This window comes from Pezoporus occidentalis, unplaced genomic scaffold, assembly GCF_034315485.1.
Source record: "Pezoporus occidentalis ecotype Australia unplaced genomic scaffold, CSIRO_AGI_Poc_V1 ctg59, whole genome shotgun sequence".
NCBI lineage: Eukaryota > Metazoa > Chordata > Aves > Psittaciformes > Psittacidae > Pezoporus > Pezoporus occidentalis.
Window position 1 is genome coordinate 4,067,670 of NW_026915932.1, and position 24,686 is coordinate 4,092,355.

General features: G+C 38.4%; 1 protein-coding gene across 1 annotated transcript in view; it reads left to right on the forward strand.

The window, feature by feature from the left end:
• The window catches only part of COL4A3 (collagen type IV alpha 3 chain), a 66,267-nt gene extending 42,628 nt beyond the window's left edge, over positions 1-23,639 (forward strand). The window contains exons 31-52 of the mRNA XM_062638912.1: positions 5-118; positions 485-652; positions 1,747-1,836; positions 2,447-2,581; positions 5,028-5,126; positions 6,662-6,751; positions 7,129-7,268; positions 8,307-8,433; positions 8,707-8,787; positions 9,763-9,861; positions 10,819-10,869; positions 11,841-12,026; positions 12,692-12,822; positions 13,265-13,337; positions 14,632-14,703; positions 14,815-14,934; positions 16,416-16,514; positions 17,095-17,307; positions 17,957-18,134; positions 19,157-19,271; positions 21,227-21,399; positions 21,731-23,639. Coding sequence (XP_062494896.1) covers positions 5-118; positions 485-652; positions 1,747-1,836; positions 2,447-2,581; positions 5,028-5,126; positions 6,662-6,751; positions 7,129-7,268; positions 8,307-8,433; positions 8,707-8,787; positions 9,763-9,861; positions 10,819-10,869; positions 11,841-12,026; positions 12,692-12,822; positions 13,265-13,337; positions 14,632-14,703; positions 14,815-14,934; positions 16,416-16,514; positions 17,095-17,307; positions 17,957-18,134; positions 19,157-19,271; positions 21,227-21,399; positions 21,731-21,815 — 2,639 coding nt within the window. The 3' untranslated portion in view covers positions 21,816-23,639. The remainder of the gene's footprint in view (positions 1-4; positions 119-484; positions 653-1,746; positions 1,837-2,446; positions 2,582-5,027; positions 5,127-6,661; positions 6,752-7,128; positions 7,269-8,306; positions 8,434-8,706; positions 8,788-9,762; positions 9,862-10,818; positions 10,870-11,840; positions 12,027-12,691; positions 12,823-13,264; positions 13,338-14,631; positions 14,704-14,814; positions 14,935-16,415; positions 16,515-17,094; positions 17,308-17,956; positions 18,135-19,156; positions 19,272-21,226; positions 21,400-21,730) is intronic.
• Positions 23,640-24,686: the final 1,047 nt, after the last annotated feature.

Below are 24,686 nucleotides of genomic sequence, written 5' to 3' on the forward strand. Positions count from 1 at the left end.
TTAGGAGAGCGTGGCTCACCTGGAGTTCCTGGAGATCCAGGTTTTCCAGGGAAACCTGCTGAATGTCTTATTGGCCTGCCAGGTTTGCCAGGTGGCCGGGGAGCTACAGGCCCACAAGGTAGGACCTTCTGAATCAACTGTGCAATTCGACTGGGTGGGTCTGGGGTTTGTTTCTGCTTTCCAATAGCCTGAGGGAGCTGAAGCTGTTCCTAGATATTGGTTATAGGATAGTATGTGAAAAACCGTGAGCCCATTCAAGAGATGTGCTTCCCTCAGATGGGAAGAAAACAGCCCTTTAAGAAAGCCCAAACAACCCACAACTGTCCTACATTTCCTGAACATGTATGTTGTCTCACAGATCTAATGTTTAGCCTTCAAACATACGGAGTTCAACAAGAGTTTCATGCTCATGATGGCAAGATAGAGGTGAAGGCTTAGTTTTCAGACAGTTGTACCATACTACACCATCACGCGTTTTTCCTAGGAGGAAGAGGTTCGCAAGGCTCAAAAGGAAAACCAGGTCCTCCTGGCTTGAGTATCCCAGGAATCTACGGACTGCCTGGGGAACCTGGATTAATAGGTCTTCATGGAAATACAGGATTACCTGGCCCCAAGGGACAGTCTGGAAGGCCAGGAATCTCTGGTGTGCCAGGTAAGGATTTCCCAAGTACGTTTTGACATAGAAATTCAGTCTCTGCAAAAATGTCAGTCATGCTTTTCCAAAATGAATATGCCAACATATTTTTCCATCAACAGCTTTCGTATATATTAAGATCTATCTATAAAACAAATCATCATTCCTTAAATGACAAGCATATCTTGAAGCTGTTATGACACAGTACTGATTTTTCTGTAAGTCTTCTGAGAATAGAGGGGTACCTTACATTGGTTGTTGTACAGTAATGTCCTTGCAGTAGGAAATTAGATGATTGACATTCAAAGCAACTCCCCAGCATAATGGAAGGGTATTTAGTTCTTTCTCAGCATCCATTTTCAAACAAATAGCTTGTTAATGCTGTCTTTTTTTTCTTAAAAAGAAAGTTCAGATCTTGAGGCTAACAGAGTTAAGTCAGATCAAACTCTGTCACCTTAATTAGAGCTAACTTTAAATAATGCAGTTAATCCCTGTAGGGATTGGTTGGTTGGTTTGTTTGTCTGTTTTTCAGATATGTGTTCAGATTTGATTTGTAGAATAAAATCTATTATGTAATGCTCCCTATCTCTCACAGATTCTTCATTAGTATCAAATCCTTCATTATTCTGTAGGAAGGAGATGGTACATAATTTTTATAAAGCTATAAACTAAATGATAAACATGTACCACTTGACTCAGTCATGCAAGCCGACACTTCTGATGTCATTTGAGGGGAGTTGTCACGTCCTAGCTGGTCTTCAACTCCTGAGCCAGAAAGGAATGTCTTTCCCATACAACCCATAACAGATCTCCCATCCCTGTGTGGGTATCTCAGATATATTGTCCTCCCTAACAGTTATTCCATTCATTGATAGAAGCTGTTGCAGCTACTAATCTAAGGTAGTCTGGAGTTTACTGTGTGTATAAATGCTGTTCATGTGGTTAACGACTGGAAAGCTGGCTTGGACAGCATGCTTCAGAGATCAATACATATAAGAAAATATAAGCAATTAAATATTTAAATGATAGGCAGATGTGTAGTTTTCTGAAGTAATGTTCTGTTTCACTGATCAAATACTAGCAAATATGTTGCTGTTGCTTCAATTCCACAGGCTCAAGGGGAGAGCCAGGTATAATGGGCCTGTTAGGAATTCCTGGACCCCCTGGCATTATTGGAAGACCAGGCAACCCGGGTATTAGAGGCAAGTGGCCATAGCATTTGCCTTCATTATTATTTAGATTATAGAAACTTCCATGCTAAAGTTAGTCTTGTGATTCTTCTTGATGTATGTTTTCATGCTTGAGTACACGTGTCATCCTAGAATTTCTTTGAGTCTTGGTAAGTCTTTGGCTTCTGTATATATGCAGTCTGCAGGCTGAATTACTACATTATTTAATTTTTTTTAGCAGTTTTGAATTGCCACCTTTTCTATTTCTTTGGTATGTGTAAAAGTGGCTGGTAATCTGATAAATAAAGAGCAGAGAGCTTTTTTGCTTAATTTTTTTTGCATCCCATTCATCTAATATCAGTATTATATATTCAACAGATATAAGATTATACATATATTCAGTATAAGAAATAATTACTGTTTCTTGCCATAATCTGTGCTCGTAGTTGTTTTATTGATGATTGGAGTAATTAATAAGCTTGTTTAGGCTTCTCAATGACACCAATCACTGGAGTAATTGGAATGTACAGTGGGGATGTATATTTGCATATGTAGCTGCCCTTGAAGACAGGAGTTTCATTGCTTCACTTATGCTAGCATCCAGCCAGGTTTCTTTAGAAAATTTAATTATATTTTCTTGTAGGTTCTTCTGGCTTCCCAGGACTAAAGGGAAGAAAAGGATTTCTTGGAGCAAAAGGCGAACAAGGTGATAAAGGTTTTCCTGGACCATCTGAGACCTTGGTTGATATTGGGAATAAAGGAGAACGAGGTTTAAAAGGTACACATTTATTGTTCTGTAATTCAAAACTAATTAGGGTTGTCACCTATGTTACAGTTCCATTAGGTTCTGAATGACTTCTTTGCCTTGGTCCTCACTGGCAAAAGCTCTGACCACACCACCCAAGTCTTGGAAGGCAGACGCAGGGACTGTGACAATGAAGACCTTGGGCCCACTGTAGGAGAGGATCTGGTTCGAGACCATCTTAAAAACCTGAACGTGCACAAGTCCATGGGACCTGATGAAATCCATCCACGCGTCCTGAAGGAGCTGGTGAATGAAGTTGCTAAGCCGCTGGCCATCATATTTGAAAAATCATAGCAGTCAAGTGAAGTTCCCGATGACTGGAAAAAGGGAAATATAACCCCCATTTTCAAGAAGGGGAAAACGGATGACCCGGGGAATTACAGACCAGCCAGTCTCACTTCTGTGCCTGGCAAGATCTTGGAGCAGATTCTCCTGGAAGGCATGCTAAGGCACATGAAAATCAACAAGGTGCTTGGTGACAGCCAGCATGCCTTCACTAAGGGGAAATCCTGCCTGACCAATTTGGTGGCCTTCTATGATGGGGCTACAAACCTGATGGACAGGGGTAGATTAGTTGATGCCATCTACCTGGACTTGCACAAAGCATTCGACACTGTCCTGCATGACAACCTTGTCTCTAAATTGGAGAGACATCAATTTGATGGATGGACCACTCGGTGGATAAAGAACTGGCTGGATGGCCGCACACAAAGAGTTGTGGTCAATGGCTCAATGTCCAGCTGGAGACCAGTAACGAGTGGTGTCCCTCAGGGATCGGTGTTGGGACCGGTCTTGTTTAACATCTTCGTCGCTGAGATGGACAGTGGGATTGAGTGCGCCCTCAGCAAGTTTGCCGATGACACCAAGCTGTGTGGTTCGGTTGATACCCTGGAGGGAAGGAATGCCATCCAGAGGGACCTTGACACGCTTGTGAGGTGGGCTGATGCCAACCTCATGAATTTTAACCATGAGAAGTGCAAGGTCCTACACCTGGGTCGGAGCAATCCCTGGCACAGCTACAGGTTGGGCAGAGAAGAGATTCAGAGCAGCCCTGTGGAGAAGGTCTTGGGGGTGCTGGTTGATGAGAAAATGAACATGAGCCAGCAGTGTGTGCTTGCAGCCCAGAAAGCCAACCATATCCTGGGCGGCATCAAAGGGAGCATGACCAGCAGGTGAAAGGAGGTGATCCTGCCCCTCTACTCTGCTCTTGTGAGACCTCACCTGGAGTATTGTGTGCAGTTCTGGTGTCCTCAACATAAAAAGGACATGGAACTGTTGGAACAAGTCCAGAGGAGGGCCACGAGGATGATCAGGGGACTGGAGCACCTCTCATATGAAGACAGGCTGAGGAAGTTGGGGCTGTTCAGCCTGAAGAGAAGGCTGAGTGGAGACCTCATAGCAGCCTTCCAGTATCTGAAGGGGGCCTATAGGGATGCTGGGGAGGGACTCTTCATTAGGGACTGTAGTGATAGGACAAGGGGTAACAGGTTAAAACTTAAACAGGGGAAGTTTAGATTGGATATAAGAAGGAAATTCTTTCCTGTTAGGGTGGTGAGGCACTGGAATAGGTTGCCAAGGGGGGTTGTGAATGCTCAGTCCCTGGCAGTGTTCAAGACCAGGTTGGACGAAGCCTTGGGTGAGATGGTTTAGTGCGAGGTGTCCCTGCCCATGGCAGGGGGGCTGGAACTAGATGATCTTAAGGTCCTTTCCAAGCCTAACCATTCTGATTCTATGATTCTATGAACTCTATAACATGGAAGAAACTGACTGTACTGCTGAGAGTATTTGCGTGGCTTTGAAATTAGTATTACTGAATACTGTAACTGCCTTTTTATTTATGGGATAGTTCAATAATACACTGAATATATATTTTCACTTCAACAAATCCATATTCCTTGAAAACCTACTATTGTAATGTTAAACCAGTAATAATATGTCAGTAGTACTAGAAGGCTTATATACATACACTATGCATTCAAGTGTTAATACATTTAGTAGCCCATGAGCACAGAAATGGGTGTGCTTACCAACTAGATGCTGGATTTCAAAGAAGTTGAGTATGCTCAGAAATACTTGATAGCCAGAAGAATATTTTTTACAATATTGCAAAATATTGTCTGCAATACTAATATAGATTGTCTATGAGTCGTACATGCTAAACTAATGTTGTCTGGTCTTTTGTGTACACATTTTCTTATGTAAGCTTTCAGAAAACTTCCTTTTGTCTCCATATGAAAAATACAGAGGCATTAACTGTGAGCTTGTTTCTTGCTTATGTGTATTCATAGAGTGAAAATCCTATGCTCCACCTAATTAGCTCTAAGAGTTATACTTCAAATTTTATAGATTTTATAAATTTTATAAAACTTTGTATTCTAAGATGTTATGTAGTATTTTTTAAAATGAAACTTTGTTTTAGGAGTTCATGGAAGAATGGGTCTAAAAGGAGAAAAAGGAGATGCTGGTGTGCAGGGTCCCCCAGGTCTTGATGGATCTGAAGGAATACCTGGTCTACCAGGTATGGAATATGTATATTGAAAATTAACAATATCACATCAACAGTAAAGATAATATTACCTCAGTGCTTAGAACTTAACTCGGCTCCAGCAGCAGCACTACATTCTCTGTATTAACTTTGAAACTTTTCTGAGAATTCTAAACCAGCAATTTCAAAAGCTGCTATTCGAAAGTCATAGCAGCTACCACCAAATAATTCTTTGTTTTGTTCCAAATATAGACCATTTTTTGGGATGAGAAATAGAAAACAGTATTAAATCCTGAATAATGAAGACTTCAAACTCTAAAAGCTGATAAGGCCAGTGAATAAAAATTGGTATTTATAAAAGTGAAGTTGAACTTCCCAATATTGCAAAGAAAAGTAAGAATTCTAAAATAGGAATATTACAATTACAAAAATATTTTAGAAGCTTTTTTTTTTTAATTTTGAGTGGATTTTATTTCCATTTTCAAAGCCTGGATGTTGGGCTTATATTTTGAAAGTTACCAGAACTTTATTTTGAACATCACCAGATGTTCAGTGAAAGGCAGGTTTAAAAAGTACCTGCATAAATTATAAACCTACCTAAGTTATGACTAAGGTTTTCTCTGCCATTACCATAACCGCACACATAATGATACATGTTGGTCCTTGAGAGACAGTGCATCTCTCAAATTAATGCTAATAAAACATTTTTATTTCTCTGTATTCTGTATTTTTGATTCTTTGAGATAACCTATTCCTTGAAAATCATATTATACTATAATACATAAAAATAGTGACAGGAGTAATTTAAACTTGTAATCTAAATGGTTCTTTTCACAATTGCAATTATCCATGCTATACAACCTTATAACATTACTGCTATACTCTGTCATTAATATCCTTTGCAGTGATTGCAATGTAGCCAGCACAGGAAAAACGCTCCACTAGTCCCTAACTTTTAATGGAATAATGAATAACACCTTACCTGCCTAAATGGTCAGGCATGGCTATTACCCTGGAATTTATACATCTGGACATTCCAAATGCAACTAGATCTTGCAGTCATTAAACTGAAAGCTAATTTAGCTAAATTAAGCTGAAGATAAGTGAGTGGGGGGAAAGGTGCCTAAGCCATATAAGAAAAAGCTCATGAATATACTAGTCATGAGAAGTGCATAATGAGTAATGTGATTAATAATATAATAATGTGCTTCTGACGTGTGCAGGAACCAGACTGAACCCAGGGGTTCAATGAAAGGAGGGTCCACTCTGTAAATACAAGTTCATTATCTTGATCAAAATTTGCAAAAGTATGTTTTTGTTGCTGCCCCTAAGTGCTGTGGTCACAAACCTTAATTTTAGTGTCGATACATAAGATGCTTGTTATTTCCTTGACTTTTTGACAACAATAATGATAATTTTATCTGTGTGAGGGGGCAAGAGGCTGCATGTTGATTTATGAAATAATATCACAAGGTGTGCAGTACAGGATTCTGTATTCATGAAAGCTCTGCCAGCCAGCCACTGTCTGAAGCAAACGTGTAGATGACACTTTTTTCTTCATCTTGCAGGTGTCAAAGGATTTATGGGTCTTCCAGGGGTTACTGGAGAACCAGGAATCCCAGGTGGACCAGGAAACAAAGGGGACATGGGATTTCCAGGTCATTTTCTGTCAAGCCCTATTGCAAATTCATAGAGCTGTATAGAAGCATTTGCAAAGATCTGAGCAGTTACTGTAAAAGCACTACACAACCTTGGGATTTATTCTTTGCAGTACCTATAATCTTACCACCCCAGCATTTGCTTGGCTTGCAGAATGCACCTGCCCCTCTCTGTAAATGAAATATAACTACCTTAATGTATATATTATTACATGTAAGAACCTCTTTTAAATGTGTTTAGAAATAAAATCCCTGGCTATGTAAATTACTTTAATGAAGAATTAATATTTGAATATATAAGCAGTAGTTCACTAAACACAAGATGAGGTATGCAGTTATGATCCTTTTAAGAATGGTATCAGTATCTATTTTTCCAGGTGCAAAAGGACAGAAAGGATCTCCAGGCTTTCCAGGACCATCAGGAGACCCTGGTCCACCAGGCTGTGATGGCTTTACAGGTGACAAAGGAGATCCTGGGTACCCATCTGCTGGGCCTCCAGGAGAACCTGGTCCAAAGGTATAAAGGCAATGGAAATACTGTCATATTAGGCAATAAGCAGAGTCTTTGACTATAGCAACACAAGAACATGTAAGCAAGAGCTGCAGAACTTGCAGAAGTAGATGATTTGTTAGTGATAAGAAATATGAAAATTCTATTGGGTCATTACTTGTGAGAAATTTTTTGAGTTTGTTATATTTCATTTTTTTCTTGGTGCAAGAATTTCATGTTTGCAAGGTGGTCCATGTTTACAAATAACTTTGCTTATGTAAAAGCTGCTAATCCAGCAAGAACAAGGACTTGCACTTAAACGGTCAGCAGTAGGAATACTTGTACATTAAAAAGTATAGAAAAACATAATCTTAGCAAATACAAAAGTTTTGTAATCTAAAATTGTACTATTGGGCTTTGACAGACTAGTAATATCATTACCTAAGATGAATTGTGTTTTTTCTTCTTACCAATATATATTGCTAAGAAATAAACAATATTTTTTAGGTCAACCGATTACAGTTTTACTCCACATATTCTGGTTAACAACTAGGAGTCGTTTTACATATGAATTTATCTGAAGTACATTGCTGAGGTTGTAAACTAAACTATAACTCCTGTAATCTGTCTAAATTAGCTGTTTATTTTCTGTATTAACTGGGTAGGACAATGTTACTGTCATGAAAATCAGTAGGAATTAAGGAAAAATATGCAATTCAGTATTTTGTATAGCTGCATATCATATAAGGAATGCATATTTGGATCAAAGAGGAGCTGTTAAAATAAAATTGAAGAGAAGTCTGTGTGCCAGTGAAAACATCTCAAGACTGAAGCTGGTTTGTACAGGTTAAAGATCTTCTAGCTATGTTTAAAAGATCAGTGGTATTATGACAAGACTTCATGTTGGTCTACTTTGATTTTTGTCTGAAAATCATGGTGAACTATGATTACACATAGTTAACCCGTAAAATTACATGTGATTTTTTCTATTGTTCAAATATGGAATCTAATGTATTTAATGTAATATGATTCTTCACCTGTTTGTGTGCAACTGCTATTTCTCAGGGAAATCCAGGGCCCCCAGGAATTTTGGGCAGCAAAGGGGAAAAAGGATCCCAAGGTCATCCAGGACATAAAGGAATACCAGGACCACATGGGACCAGAGGGGAAACTGGAGGTGCAGGAATCCCAGGTATGTTTTGTTTTGGCGGGCTGGTGAGATGTTAACATACCTTTAAAAGAAGATAATTTGTCAGTAAACTACACAAAGTGCCTATGCTTTGGCATATTTATATTCAACTGCTGTAAACTTTAAGAGCTCCTTTGTAGTCAGTGCAGCCATACTGCCTTACATCAGCTAGAGATCTTTTGCAGCAGTCTGAAGCAGAAATGATAGCAAAATTCTCAGACTGAATCTGGATCTAGTGATAATGCCTTTTTCTCCTCTCCCACACTCTTCCTACAGGAAAGCTTGGCCCTCCTGGAAATACTGGTGTTAAAGGACAGCAGGGCCGCCCAGGCCAACAGGGTATTAGAGGCCCTCCAGGTATGGTGTAGTGCATCTCTCCCAGATCACTGCCCCTGTTTTTTTTATTTTCTTTGGAACGAGGCAGTTGATGTTCTTTTGAGCTTTTTAGAATGTAACTGATGCAGTTGCAGTCTCTGTTTATGTTAGTTCAAGGCTTTGTTTACCTTCTCTGGTTGCAGTGAAGGTCTTCAGCAGACAGTTTTCAATGTTACGAGTTCAGCTGAGGCAACAGGTTTTAATTTTATTTCACTACTATAAACTTCACCTTCTTTTCTACTTATTTATTTTTTTAAATCTGGTGGTTTTAAGATGTGATCTCCGCACAATTGTAAGGAAGGAACGTTAAAATAAGATGTAGCTAGATGAGGAGAACAAAATGAAATGGAAGGAGGGGACAGAGTTATAGTTGCTTGTTAAAGCAACAGAAAAGTTTAAAATATTCAAAATATACCTAAAGGGGAGTGTGTAAAATGCAACAGTTATGCAATGCAGATTTTAATAAAGTGAGCGCCAGTCATTGTCTTCAAAAAGAACATTGGATGCTCTTACATTTGGAGATCTGAATCAGAATTACAATATTGTGGTTTTGTAGACTTCAGTGAACTTGCACTGACTTACCAACAGAGTTAGCAAAGATCAGAATCTACTCCCTGTTTAGAAAAACTTGAATTTGTAATAAAGCCTGGGAGAGAAACCACACTGCCTCTACGGATTCCAGTTAGGGTGGGTTAAGTCAAAGGAAGAGTCCTAAAATGTCTTTGAAAGACAAAGCCATTGCCTGTGAAAATAGCGGGGGTATTAAATCCATTTAAGTCTAGTGAGTTCAATAAAAATTATGTGCTACTCTTTACAAATGTTTAAATACCAACACAGTTATATCTATCTAAAGTAGCTGAACTAACTAAATCTTAATAAAGGGGACTCATATCTTCTCCCTTTGAAATGCAAAATAATAGTAGTGAAAATGATATTGTGGTCCATTGTAATTCACAGGTGCCATTGGAGAGCCTGGAAAAAATGGACCTGTAGGTGAAAGAGGTAATCAAGGTCAGGATGGTATGCCTGGTCCCCCAGGAGTAAAGGGAGAACCAGGTAACACCAGTGAAATACTTTCATTCTGGTTTACAGTTGTTTTTTTCCCTAGTTAAACTGACATGAATTAATTGAGAAGGATTAATATGGAGCTTCTGTGGAGCCACAGATAAGTTTATAAGTAGAAGGGTTTTCACTTTCACATAATTCACAGGTTTTTTCCTAGGAACTTTTATATGCTGTCAACAACCCAAATGCATATGTCACTGCTCTATTATGCGATTTGTCATAACATCACCTAATAATGTTAATGTCTGCAAGAGCCAAAGGATTGCTGTTAACAGTACTTACATGTTTAATCTGAAAGAAAAGAACCAAAATGTTTTTAAAGGAGTCTCCTCTCTTACATGGAAATAACATAAAAGACATCACAGTGTTTACTTGCATGAAGGTTTCCATGACCTAGCCTTTGGATTGTAAACCCTTTCATTCCGTCATTTAAATGTCACTCCTGATGTCATCAATGTCTACAGATAGATTTAGTCCTCCACTGAATCCCGACAGAAAGTGTTTTCATATTTTACAGTGATAATACTTCCATATTAGTATAAAGAGGGTACTGAGGAGGCAGGCATAGTACACAGTATGTGTGAAGTAATCACTGTTAACGTATTTTCTTTTTTTAGTATTTACATTTCTTCTATTTTTCTTAGTAACTAACTCAAATGCAGATTTTTCTTCTTTTTTTTTTCCTCTGAAAATAGACAAAACTTATTATTGCAGAATGTACTTCAAATGTGATTGACTGAAGAGTTTCTACTATGAAGAAAAACAAATTTAATTTCTATTTCTGTATAGAAGAAATGGAAATAATAATTTAAATTATATTTTACCTATAACTAAAATCTACATCTTGATGCAGTGAATTCTGAAGAAATGTGTAAAATATTAGATAACGATGATGTTTTCTAACAATTATTCAGGACTTTGAGCATAATGTGACCTAATATTTTATAGGAGCACCAGGGAGAGGAATCCCTGGCCTTCGAGGTATTCCTGGTCGGAGAGGTAAGTTATCTTTGCAGAAAGCAAAAGCTTAATTTTTACATACCAGAATCATCATCATCATCATCATCTTTAAGCTACCTCCTGCTTTTGGATGCTTGGAATGGCACTAAGAGTGTCAGAGAAAACAAAGAGTAATTCTGTGCTTCTGATCAATGATTGGGTGTTACATTTGGTTATATTTGGTGTTATATATAAAAGTTAGGATTATTATAAAAGGGAAATGAAGAAGCAAACTTCTATGGTTTTGTGAATGTAACACATTCTAGAGCTTTTGAAATTTTATTTTGAAATATAATTTGATTAACAGAGGATGTTCTAATGAAAACAGATGATGCTGCTGAATGTTAAGCATACTATAAGAAAGCTGCATCAACTGCAATTTAAATTTGTTCATCTTGCTTTTTATATTGATGAAAGTTGAGGGGACTCTTCCGATTTTTTAGGTTTTGCATCTATTTCTAGTACTAGTTGAATTGCAGTGATTTGCTTTACTTAAAAAAGAATAAATCTTCATATCCTCCATATATAGATTTTGCACTTGAAGATCAGCCTTACAAAAATATCCTTTTAAGGTAGTCTCTTATTTTGTGGTACTCACATTGATGCTTTTAATTGAAGTGTAGTTTAAAAGGATTTGCCAGTTCTGATGTTCAAAGAAGCATTTCTTCTACTTATACATCAAGAAATAGTCCCTGCTGTGGTCTTTTTACCTTCCTCCCAAGTTTATTCTCTTGTATGAGCAATTTCTGAAATGGAGGTTTTTTTTTGAGAAAAAAGAGTGGTGTGTACTGCTATCTTGCTGTGAGTCCTGTCTTCTCACAACCATTTTGCCTTACAGTAGCAAGGTGGCTTTGAGGACTTCTCCATATTAAAACCAAAGGCTGAATTCCCACCTTTGCAGTACAGTAAATATTGTGTGTTGTCAGATCATCTTGACAGCTCTCACCAAATGTAATACTTACTCTTTGCAGGAATCAAAGGGGACATGGGACTGCCTGGTTTTCCTGGGCCACCAGGTATGAAAGGTCATCAGGGTGACCAAGGACCTGTTGGACCACCTGGCTTAGTGGGGTTACCTGGATTTCAAGGCTCAACAGGCATGGCAATTACCGGTCAGAAAGGGAACAGAGGTATTGCTGGTGCAAATGGAAGACCAGGTGTGTTGTTGTAACTCCTTATTTATCTGAGATGATATACTGATAATTGCAAGTAGAATTCAGCCTGTCCAGAACTTAAGGTGGAAGGGGGTCTTTCCTCAAGAGAAATTCATAATTAAATATGCAGTTTCTTTACCAATTAACGTAGTGTTATCATTGGAAATACCATGATGGTCTATGCAGTGTGATGTAAATTAAAATAACACCAAGCTTTGCAGTCCACTGGATTTTCATTATTTTGCTTTCTGTCCATGTAGTCTGTAGGGCAGCTGAGATCCAAAAAGTGAATATGGCACTTAGTGGTAGACTTGGCAGTGTTAGGTTTAATGGCTGGACACGATAATCTTACAGGTCTCTTGCAATCTAAATGATTCTGTGATTCAATGATTACAGGCATAACTACAACTGGAGGTTACTCCAAAAGTGGTACTGCTATAGAGTACTGCAATAACTCAGCTCTGATTTCAGATTAAATTAGCAGGCTGGGAAAAATGAGTGGCCTTTTTTTGTTTTTTTTTTTCTTAATGGGTATATTCCCTTGGTAATCACTGAGGTGGTAAACATGAGTGCCATTATAGAGTTGTTGAATGTTGTACTACATTGTATGTAATATATGTGAAATGCTGTTGGCAGTAGTCTTTACTTACTCTGATGTTTCTGTACAGGTGCTCCTGGTTTTCCAGGGCCTCCTGGTCTTTCTACTCTCAGCATGAAAGGAAGCAAAGGAGTTAGAGGCGCAGATGGCATACCAGGGCCAACAGGCCCAGCTGGTGACATTGGTCCTCCAGGTCCAAAAGTCAGTGAAAGGAATATTGCTTGTTTCTTAGTCCATTGTTAATTTGTTCTTACCATGAAAATAACACCCAGGGCAATCTAAAATAAACAACACCAAACAAACAATAAACCAAAACAAACAAACAAAAAAACCCTCATCCTCCCCCAAACCCTTTGTGATAGCTGAAAGATATTAAAATGGTTATGAAAAGTAGTTTTTATGGAGTTAAGCGGACCAGAATGAAATTATCATGAATTTCTGGCATGATATTTCCCTAGCCATTCTGTATTACAGAGTAATATTAACAATTAAATTATTATTTATAACATGCTCACAAATGAAGCAGATAATTCTAGTTGTAGCATATTCTATGAATATAATACTTTGAATATTCTGAACAAAACGTATATCATAGCCTGCAGAGTCTGCTTCTTGTTTATTATTGGTGTTATCTGATTTCCAGGGAATAGAAGGTCGATCAGGTTATCCTGGCGCTAGAGGGGCCCCAGGATTCCTTGGATTCCCAGGTGTAAAAGGTATATGCATATTCTCTACATACACTTCTGAGTCCTAAAAAAAAATTGTTTACATGTTGTGTTATAATAGTATTTGTGTTACAGTACCTCATCCTAGAGTTTGCTGCATCAACAGCAGGGTATAGGTCAGCTATAAGAGAAAGCTTTCACTATGAGAGCATTTTTTTTGTGTTAGATGCTATGGGTATATCCAAACTGATGTTAAGTGAGAAAGGGCTGAAACTGCAATAGCCTCCATTCCAGGCAAATTCAAAACAAGTTTGTCCTTAGTGACTAGTAATGTATAAGGACTTTGGGACTGACTCTGCTAATTAGAAATGCCATACCTCTGCTAGATGCTTTTGGCAACCTCCTAGCTATAGAACTCAAGAGCATTTAATCATAATTAGAACACAGAGCACTGGGTCCTCTGTTTGCCATAAGAATAGTCCCAATTACAATTTATTTTACCAGTTTATCAGGAAATGAACTGTTAAATGGATGGGCTTCATTAATTCCATATTCCTGACATTTGGATCAGTAGGTGGCTAAAATTCCTTTTAATTTAGTTTTTTTCCAGTGATTTAAATCTAATACAGGTCTACATCGCTCCAGTATTCTCATTTTTCAATTGCACGACTTACAGAGGCAAAGAATTGTCATTACATGCTTAGCCTACTGCTTTGTGCTCAATGTTAATTATTGTGTATTTTAAATTTGTTGTAATTTGAGAAGTCACCGTACAGACAGTAATTATGCTTTTTCTTAAGCAAAAAGTTCTAATTTAATGTCATAGTCAGTCAAAATGCTTGACTTGATGACAGAAATACTGGTCTGAAAAAATCTGAGTGTAACTTCATGTTTTGCACAACGAAAAGAAATACTTATTAAGCTTCCAACACTTGCAAAACTATATGACCCTCCTAACAGCCATCAGTATAACTGACAGTAGGACTTAAAAGAAGTTGAACTGCACAGCATCACTGAAGGCAACACTTGACCTGCAAACTCAGTGACAAAAACACCTAAGATAAAAGGGACATAGTCTAAAGTTGAGATTTTAAGTCAGGTTTGTGGAACCAGCCATTATATAGACTAGGAAACATCTTATAAACTGAGTGCACTTGGACTATAAATTCTACAGTAATGACAGAGATGTAGAAGTCCGCTTCCGCATTTCAAATGAGTCTACAGGCTGTATTACTCTTTGGGAAGTTTGAATGGATCATGCAGGACTCCTTAATAAGAGTCTGAAACTTCGGCAGTGATTTTGACATCTTAAATTAACAGACATATCTTCAATCTTCCTTTTTAGGAGAAAAGGGTAATCGGGGACCCCCTGGACCACAAGGTGCAGAAGGGCCAAGGGGACCAAAGGGCAAGCATGGTAACCAATCGTTCTCATTCTAATACCAGCTGACTTAGGTTGATTTGTTTTGTAGATTGTTTGCTTTCTTTTAATACAAAGCAAAGCTCTTCATTATGTTTTTGTTGCTAGGTCCACCTGGAGTCCCTGGGAAAATATTCTCCATCCCAGGAAGCAAGGGTCCTCCTGGACTGCCAGGAATACCAGGAACACTAGGTGACCAAGGAATTCAAGGGATTCCTGGACTTCCAGGTGGTTTATACTTTTATCTCTGTACACATTTGTGCTGCTTAGTGGAACAGTTTGGGTTGGTGGGAAAACACGCTTCTGCATAGGAAACGGATGCATCTTTAAAAATACCTCTCCATATTTAAAAACAACTTTGTACCTTGTTAACAACCTTGTATTTATAATCTGTCCTTTCCATCTGCCCTCCAACCTCGCAGTCAGCGAGTAAGTTCTCCCTCAACATGAGCCTAAGCAAAGTAATGGAATAAAAAGTAAACTTGGATCAAAACTTCCACCATTTTAATACAACCAGAAACATGCTCAGGATGCCATTATGCACGGGGAAATTACCGTGCATAATAGAAGTACTCTAGATGTGCTACAAAGTTATTGTGTCCACCATACTCTGGGGATGGGAAAAGGGAAAGCAGAAGCTGGCTACTTCTCCACTGGCACTGGAAGTGAAGCCTGCCATGGATGTGAGGAATGGGAAAGCAAAGTGAAGGTAGGATGAGGGGAATATGCAGTGGGTGCCTGGCCACCACAACTTTCCACCACAGGAAAGGAACTCCTCCAGGAAGCAGGCTTACCAGAAGGCATGCCCCAATCCAGAATGACAGTTGCCTCTAGCATAACAAAGCAGGCACTAAAGAATTGCTCTTTTATACTTGCCTTAAAATTGTTTTACAGAGAAGCTGCAATGTTTATAGAATCACAAACCATGGTCCATATAACATGAACCTATTGGAGTGAGTTGAGAGGAGGGCCACAAAGATAAGAGGGCTGGAGCACCTCTCCTATGAAGGAAGACTGAGAGAGTTGGGCTTGATCAGCCAGGAGAGGAGGAGGCTCTGGGGAGACCTTATAGCATCCTTCCAGTACCTAAAGAAAGCTGGAAAGGGACTTTGCACAAGTTCAGTATAGGGACAGGACAACAGGTAATGGTTTTAAATTGAAAGAGGGTAAATTAAGATAGAAGTTCTTTACTGCGAGGGTGGTGAGGCACTGTAACAGGCTGTCCAGAGAAGCCGCGGCTGCCCAATCCCTGGCAATGTTCAAGCCCAGGTTGGACTCAGCTTTGTACAACCTGGTCTAGTGGAATTGCCCATGGCAGGGGGAGTGAACCTGGGTGACCTTTAAGGTCTCTTCCAACTCTTAACCATTCTATGAGTCTATGATTCTACGATTATGGCCTGTTACTGTATTTTTTAAATACCTATATTGCATGACACATGCTAAAAGATAAAGCTGTTTGCTTTGGTTTCTGAAAACATTTCTTATGAGAATACTATTTTTCTGAAATACAGTCAATATTTCCTTGTAATCTTTCTGATAGAAAATATAGTGACAGTAATGCTACAGTCTCAAAACTTAGCAAATTCATGCTGTTTTTATTCTAACACAGCTACATTTACATGAGGATTTTAACTTTATTCATTAACAGTTATTACAATCTAGAATAACTAAGGCTATATGATTCTGTTTTTTTTCTCGATTACAATTAGGACCTAAAGGAGTAAAAGGTCTACCAGGAAGATTTGGTCATCCAGGTCAACCAGGACTGCCTGGTCCAAAAGGACACAGGGGATTTCCAGGAGAAAGAGGTACAGGAAGGCAGACATCTATGTTTGACTGCTGCTCCTGAATTTACAGATAAACTGTATTCCTGATTTCTGTAAATCCTTTCTCTTTGATGTATTGAGATTCTGTGACATTTACAGTCACTTTAGGGCCACAAGCACATGCAAACACATTCTTAGCTTTTAACAGACGCATGTCCACAACTGGAATAGTAATTTAAAAAAAAATGCTTTAACTGTGCTCCTCTCTAATTAATCATATTTATTTATCCATCTGAAATCGCTAGGTATCAGTGTGCCTTTTAATGACATCAAAATACAATTAAATATTTAGTCACTATAAAATGTTTATACAATTTTTTTTTCTAAAAATGGCCACGGTTCTTTAAAATACGTTGCTATTCGATGAAGCTATGCAATGTAAAGCTACCTGAACTAGGTCTGACAGAGTTAATACATCTAGCAATAAATATGACCAATTTACAAGTTGTGTCTTCTTACTGATAATTTTTTGTTAGTTTTCAAGTAGTTCCAATAATTCAAATGAACTAAAATTTCAAATAAAATTATAATATTTGTAGTCTTATTTCTTTCCCCTTCACAGGACAGCCTGGACTGGTTGGCTTTCCAGGTCTACAGGGGTTACCTGGATCACCAGGTACTATCATTGCTGGTCCAACAAGAAGAGGTTTTATCTTTACCCGGCATAGTCAATCAACAAGGATTCCTTCATGCCCACATGGGACATCGCAGCTCTATGTTGGTTATTCACTGCTTTTTGTACAAGGAAATGAACGAGCACATGGACAAGATCTTGGTACTGTATTGGTAAAAAGTTTCAGATCATGTTCTTTAGAGTCCCATCATGCTAAGTTGTCATGCAACCAAACTCACACTAAGTGTCCGAGTTGCACACTGGTTTCAACCATCAGTCTCCAGAGTGGTCCGCTGCTCTGAGTCAATTCAGGGATCATGGCTTGAAATACAACATTCTTTCCTGCACTCCTATATTCCCTTTTTGCTGTCCCTAGATATTTCTGAGGAGGAATTCAGTTACTTATGGACAGATGTCTAGTATAAATGTTCACAACATCTGCACGGGTCTGACAGTAATCACATGAGGTCTCAGAGAGAATCTTGCCTTTTTGGACACCAAATGGGATGCTTTAGGGTGTCAAAAACAGCACCAGAAGCTTTTGTTTAAGCAGCCGAATCCCTGTTACTGCATCAAGGACCAATACTGTTCAAGAATATATTATTATTTTAACATATTTTGTTCTTAGCCTTTATTTTTTATATATACCATAAACATTTTGCTTTCAGATAATTCCACTATACAGACACTTCTCTCTTTATAGTTACCAACAGTTTTATTTCTCACTGTAGACTGTATACCATCACATGTGTCTTCTGTTCACTGCACTAATATCCTACCTGTCACAAAACACTCCTCTTTTGTCTTTCAGGAACAGCTGGTAGCTGCTTGCAGAGATTTACCACCATGCCATTCTTATTCTGTAACACCAATGATGTTTGCAGTTTTGCTTCTCGCAATGACTACTCATACTGGCTCTCAACTGCAACAGTAATGCCAGTAGACATGGCACCAATTTCTGGCAGGGCACTAGAGCCCCATATAAGCAGGTAAGAGTGGAAGAATTTTAGCTGTTCTGGCTTGTAACCACAGAGACATCATAAACTGTTCTGAATGGCAAATCTTAGGCAAGCCTGCCCATCTCAGCCAATACAAGCGCTGTTTTTAACCACTTGATTTTTGATTACTCACCTGATTATGTCATGCATTCAGTAGTACTCTAAGAAAGGTTAAAGTAAAGCTAGGGTATGCCACAGGGATTAATATGCATAGCTGACTTGAGAAGATGGCACACAAGCCTACTGATAGGAATGATTTTTGTCAAAATCTATTGTTGTAATTGGAGGAAGACTAAAATGAAATAAAGACAGTTTCATTATTTAGAATGCAGTACGAATCATGTTCTGCCTTCAATTATGTGTCATGTTTACTGTAATTGGTGAAGAGCATTGTAAATTGGGGCTGAAGGTTCTCTGAAATGAAATACCCTTGTGCAAATGTGTCTCTTTTTAGTTGCTTTAGAACAGCTGAGAAGGATGAAGAGCATCTCAAGAGGAAAAGCTCTAAAAGCATGAAAGACCAAGTGTACCAAAATCAAACATGGGAAGGCAAGCTTTGGACTCTGTCTTCTAGCCTGCCCTACCCAGTTGTTGCAATCTAGTAGTTTTTCTAGGAAATAAAGATTACTTTTTCTGATCTTAGCAAATAAAGGTACAGAACTTTGATCTAAACTGTAATAACCTATAGTAGTGAGCACAAGAAGAAGGTAAATTTAGCTTGTTACTTCAGTAAAGGCAAAATCAGGAAGCTCAAATGTTGTGGGACTAATTCCCATTTTCTACCAGTTTTTGTCTGGTGTTAATAGTAGAGACTGTAAAGCAATTGCAAAGCAAAGCATTTGGATTGCCTTCAATTTACTTATCTGTTTACTGAACAGGAAAATCTGTGTGAGTTGCAACATTTATACTAAGCCCTGCCATTAGGTAGCTACTATCCTAGAAGGTACAATTTTTGTCTGGTTTCATGTTTTCCCTAATATCTGCACTGAATGCATGTGCCTTTCTTCTTGCAGGTGTGTTGTCTGTGAAGGAGCTGCAATGGTAATAGCAGTTCACAGCCAAACAACTGTAGTTCCTGCATGTCCAGAAGGCTGGGTATCTCTCTGGAAGGGTTTTTCTTTTGTTATGGTAAGGATAGAAAGACTTGAATTATTAATTTTACCTCATCTTGCTTTCATTGCCATTTTCATCTTCTCACACCTCATTTGCTTCTTAATAATTGGTTGGTTGGATTTTTTTTTTCCTTTGCCAAGTAGAGAATCATTTTATTAGCTCTTATTCAGTGCCAGAAACATATGAAAATCTATTCTAATCTGACCTCGAAAATAGGTGGCAAGAGAAAAAAGGGAAAAAGATGAAAAGAGAACCACAGGATTTTAGTATAACAAAAGTAAGTGCATGGTCATGCTGAAATCTAGGAAAGGGGTTAAGGAAGTGGAGTGGTCAAACTCGTCCTAAACACAAATACACAGAAATAACTGACACGTTTCCATGCCAGGCCATTCTTTTATAAATCATATCTTGGGGATGAACTCCACAGAAAGCTAAAATGAAAACAAATACAGAACGCTGTTTTGAAAAACTACCTCAGCAATTTTGGTGCCACAAGAAGATACAAGTGAAGAAAGTTCATAATGTGACTGCAAACTGAGAACTCATTATGGGAATAAGGGTGTATCTATAGTAGGGAATGTAGCACTTCATCTTTGTTATCCATGCCTGCCAGCAAATGAGAGTAAAAGAGAGAATTAAACCCTCCTGCTTTCTGCTTTAAAGTCCTTTCAGGTCTAGTGTGAAAAGTGTTGTCTCTCCTGGGATTTGGCCCTAAGTAGTAATAATAGTAAACTTCAAAAAAAATAAGAGAATTTTTACAGCATCTGGTTAAAATAATTTGCTTATTTCCAGTATCAGCAAACCTAAATGTTATTTTCTAGCCAATTTTCTACTGTTGTAAATTATTTTAGAGCTATTTCTACAAGCATTTACCAACATCAAAGAGCAGCCCTGAAGAGAAGGACTTGGGGGTGTTGGTCAATGAGAAACTTAACATGAGCCAGCAGTGCGCACTTGCAGCCCAGAAAGCCAACCGTACCCTGGGCTGCATCAAAAGGAGTGTGACCAGCAGAGCATGATCCCTCTACTCTGCTCTCATGAGACCTCACTTGGAGTATTGTGTGCAGTTCTGGTATCCTCAACATAAAAAGGACATGGAACTGTTGGAACAAGTCCAGAGAAGGGCCACGAGGATGACCAGGGAACTGGAGCACCTGCCGTATGAAGATAGGCTGAGAAAGTTGGGGCTGTTCAGCATGGAGAAGAGAAGGCTGCGTGGAGACCTCATAGCAGCCTTCCAGTATCTGAAGGGGGCTTATAAGGATGCTGGGGAGGGACTCTTCATTAGGGACTGTAGTGACAGGACAAGGGGTAACAGGTCAAAATTTACACAGGGGAAGTTTAGACTGGATATAAGGAAGAAGTTCTTTACTGTAAGCATGGTGAGGCACTGGAATTGTGTTGCCCAGGGAAGTTGTGAATGCTCCATCCCTGGCAGTATTCAGGGCCAGGTTGGACAGAGCCTTGGGTGATATGATTTAGTGGGAGGTGTCCCTGCCCATGGCACAGGGGGTTGGAACTAGATGATCTTAAGGTCCTTTCCAACCCTAACTATTCTATGATTCTGTGATCAAAGAAGGAAAATGCCATCTTCACTTTTAGTGTTTGGAGAAGTAATCAATGCAACCAAAAAGGTGAACACACTCAAAACAGGGCGTTTGGCTTACTTTAGTCCTCAAGTGGACAGAAGCCAGATAAATTCTAGTCTTTGTACTAGTTAGTATCATGCCTTTTCATGGAGCAGAGAAAGGTCTTTGCAGGCACTTAGGAAATGCCATAACTGCTTGAATTTTCATAAAGCTTCTGTGCTTCATCATAAGTTTAATAAAATTAATCTGTGTTCATTTTGTTTTGTCCAAGATATACCGCAGAACATATGGTATGTTTTAGAAAGAGATTTTTTTTTTTACCTGCAGTTTACTAAAATCTGACAGACCAGATCTCATAAAAAAATGTGTTGGTGGTTACAGTACACAAGTGCCGGCTCAGAAGCTTCTGGCCAAGCATTGGCATCTCCTGGATCTTGTTTGGAAGAATTTAGAGCCATTCCATTCATAGAGTGCCATGGCAGGGGGACGTGCAACTACTATACAAATTCCTACAGTTTCTGGTTGGCATCGTTAAATCCAAGAAGAATGTTCAGGTAAACTGTATTTCGCTGCATCCACATGCATCGCATCCATGCTGCAAGTGTCCAAGGAGATAATAACTGTCTGCACAACATGTAGGGGTTCCGCTACTAATTTCCCTCAGTTTAGACATCCCTCTTTGTCAGGTTCTGAGTCATTCTGTAACACAAAGATGTGTTAAGTGAGGCAAGGATTTCAGTGTTGTCAAGAATTCTCTATCCCACGTTTCATCATCTCTCCTTGTTTGGTTTTTTGTTTGTTGGTGTGTTGGTGTTCGGTTGCTTTTTGATTGTTCACTTGGGGTTTGTTTTTTTTTTAAGTAAATGTTTGTTTTCTTTCATTTAGGAAACCTCTGCCACAGACTTTGAAAGCGGGAGAACTAGAAAATATTATCAGCCGATGTCAGGTCTGCATGAAGAGACCAGTCTAAACAGTGGCCACTCTTGATTGAACATGAAACTCTGTTTTTATTACAAAGATTTGCCTAACTCAGAAGAGCTATAATTTATTATAGTCCAACTGTACCTGAAAAGAAATTATAAATTGCCAGTGCAGCACTGTGTTGAGGTAGGGCAACAGTTTGACTTTTGGACTTCTGTCTTTGGCAAATGCAAAGCACTTTGATGGAGAAGGCTTGTAATGGCAGTCTGCAGGGGCTTCTGCTGAATTATTGTCATTTCTGAGCTGCATCTTCATGATAAAACTGTGGCATCACCCCATCTTTAATGGAAGATGTTAATGTTGCCTTGTGTCATGTGCTTTTCAAACCACAGGACAAACTAAATGCTCTAATATTGACTTACATATGTTCAGTGTTCAAGTGGGTCTAATTTAAGATTAAAATCTGGCACTTATGAAAGATAGGGTTCAATAGGAAATATTTTCAGTGCACTTTTAAAAATATAATGATTCATTTGGGTTGTTTTGGTTTGGTTTCCTGTCTAATAAACAAGTATCTCCCCACTTACCTCACCCTTCCTCTGACTGTCAAACAGGAATACAGTCTTTTTTTGTATCACTGCAATAATAATGGCTCTTGACTAGCCAGAAAAGTAGGTACACCACACACTAGGCAGACAGTACAGTGGTGATAGGCACAGGCTGTGTTCTCCACAGTGACTGTGGCTAAGGGCTGACTAATTGAAAGTGTTGGCAAGTTTCCATTATATTCCATGGCTTTTGGCACAGATCATGAAATCTTTTAAATTCTTCAGAAGTTAACACTATTTGGCCTCTGTTATGCTCACACGCCTTTGTCTCTACTGAAGAACAACTGTTTACCATATCATAATTTGGGATTTTGATGGAATTAAAAATTACTGTTTGGCTCAAGTTATTTTATAGATAACAAAAATAATATTATTCACATTTTATAACAGTCCTACTTAAATATTTATCACAAATTATATTCTATATTGAAATATTTATCACAAATTTCTGCAAATGGACCATTCATTCCATTCAGTTAAATGCATGCATTCAAAATTTAAAAAGATTGATATTTAAATTGTACCATCTAAGCACTGACATATACTAGAGAATCCAACTGTAAATGAACATAAATACTTGAAAAGCACTTTCATTTACCCATATATAAAGTTGTAGCTATGAGTTTATTTTTTTGTTGTTTTTTTTTTTTTTAATATTTATAACATTGCACTTGCAAGGCTATTTAAAATTGTAATGTTAACATTTAAGATGTTAATATTTTTTAATACTTGCACAATCTATCAGAATTCCAGTATTTCGTGTTATAGAAGAAGCCTAATTCATCTGAATTTCTGTAAATGCATCATTTTAAATATAGGGTCTAGTAATTAATTCATTTGAAATAACCAAGATTTCTCATTTAGATGTTTTTAAAGCCAGTGAAATTTTATATTGTTTGTTAAAATACTTGCATTGTGATTGTCTGTTCAATTTTCAGTGTTAACCGAACTAAGAAAAGGTTTTGTCTGTGTTTCATGCCAGTATCTTCCAATGGTGAAGATATCATTTACATGAACTGAACGGATGTTGTAAAATTATTGTTTGCTTGAACAGTTTGCAAGGTATAATTGTGAATTTGCAGGTGTTTATGAAGAATCTCTATGCAAATGCACTACTGATAAGAAGGTATTAATGTCAAGCTCATATTTAGTCTTCTGTTTGGACCAGTTTGGACTTGAGGGTGTTTTCCTTATAACAGTCACATACTAGATTTTTCCATGAAGCTTGCTTTAAATACTCAAAGATAAAATCATGCTTGTTGCTTGTTGTTTTTTTGTGGGTTTATTGTGGGGGTTTGTTTTCTTTTCCCATTAAGGCCATCACAGTCACCCAAAGACATTGTATGTGATTGATACACAATTGATGACTGTGGAGACACTCAAGTAAAATGTAAAACTTGCTAGTAAAAAGCAGAATGTAAGTACCTGAGGTTGAAGCCTGCTGGAAATGGTCAGTGGGGGATAATGTGTAAGGAGAAGGGAATAGATTGTGGTTTTCAATTCCAAAGGTAAGTTACAAAGAGTTCTGTCTCAAGTTACAGCACGTAGCTGAAAGTTGTGCCTTCTTCCCAGTTTTGGATTCTGCTGCTCACTTTTTGTGTGGCCTTCAACAAGGTATTAAAGATTTTCATAAATAGCTTTAGATTTTGAGTGCTCGACCAGCCTTCCTTTGAAAAGCATGGAACGCAACTGCGGAGACACATCTGTTCATCAAGCCTAGCATAATAAAAACTGGACACTGAAAATCAAAGAGAAACTTGAAAAAAGTTGATCTTCTCTCCGAAAATGCAGACCACCTTACCACTGCTAATGATTGTTGTGAGGATTAGTTAACTCATGTCTGTAAATGCTCCCAAAGCCTCAACTGGTAAATGTTGATGAGGTGCAAGGTGTTAATATATTGTACTGAGAAAATGGAAGCATAAGAAATCAGATATAATGAGGAAACAAATGGGGTGGGGGGTGGGGGGAGGGAGAGCAAACCTTCTGCTAAATACAGCCAAATAAAAATATTTTCACTAAATGAAAGACCTATTTTTTAATTTTTTTTTTTTTTGGTTCTTCACAGTGCTAATGATCTTTTCCACTACCCATGCATGATAGTATTTACACCAAAAGGAAAAAAAAACACAACAAGAATCATGAGATTGTTGAATTTGAGATCCTCAGGACAGTGAGAAGAGCGTGCAGCAAGCTCACTGCCCTGGGCTTCAAAAGAGCAGACTCTGGCCTCTTCAGGAACCTGCTTAGTAAGGTTCCATGGGATACAGCCCTAGAGGGCAGGGGGGCCCAAGACTGTTGGATGATATTCG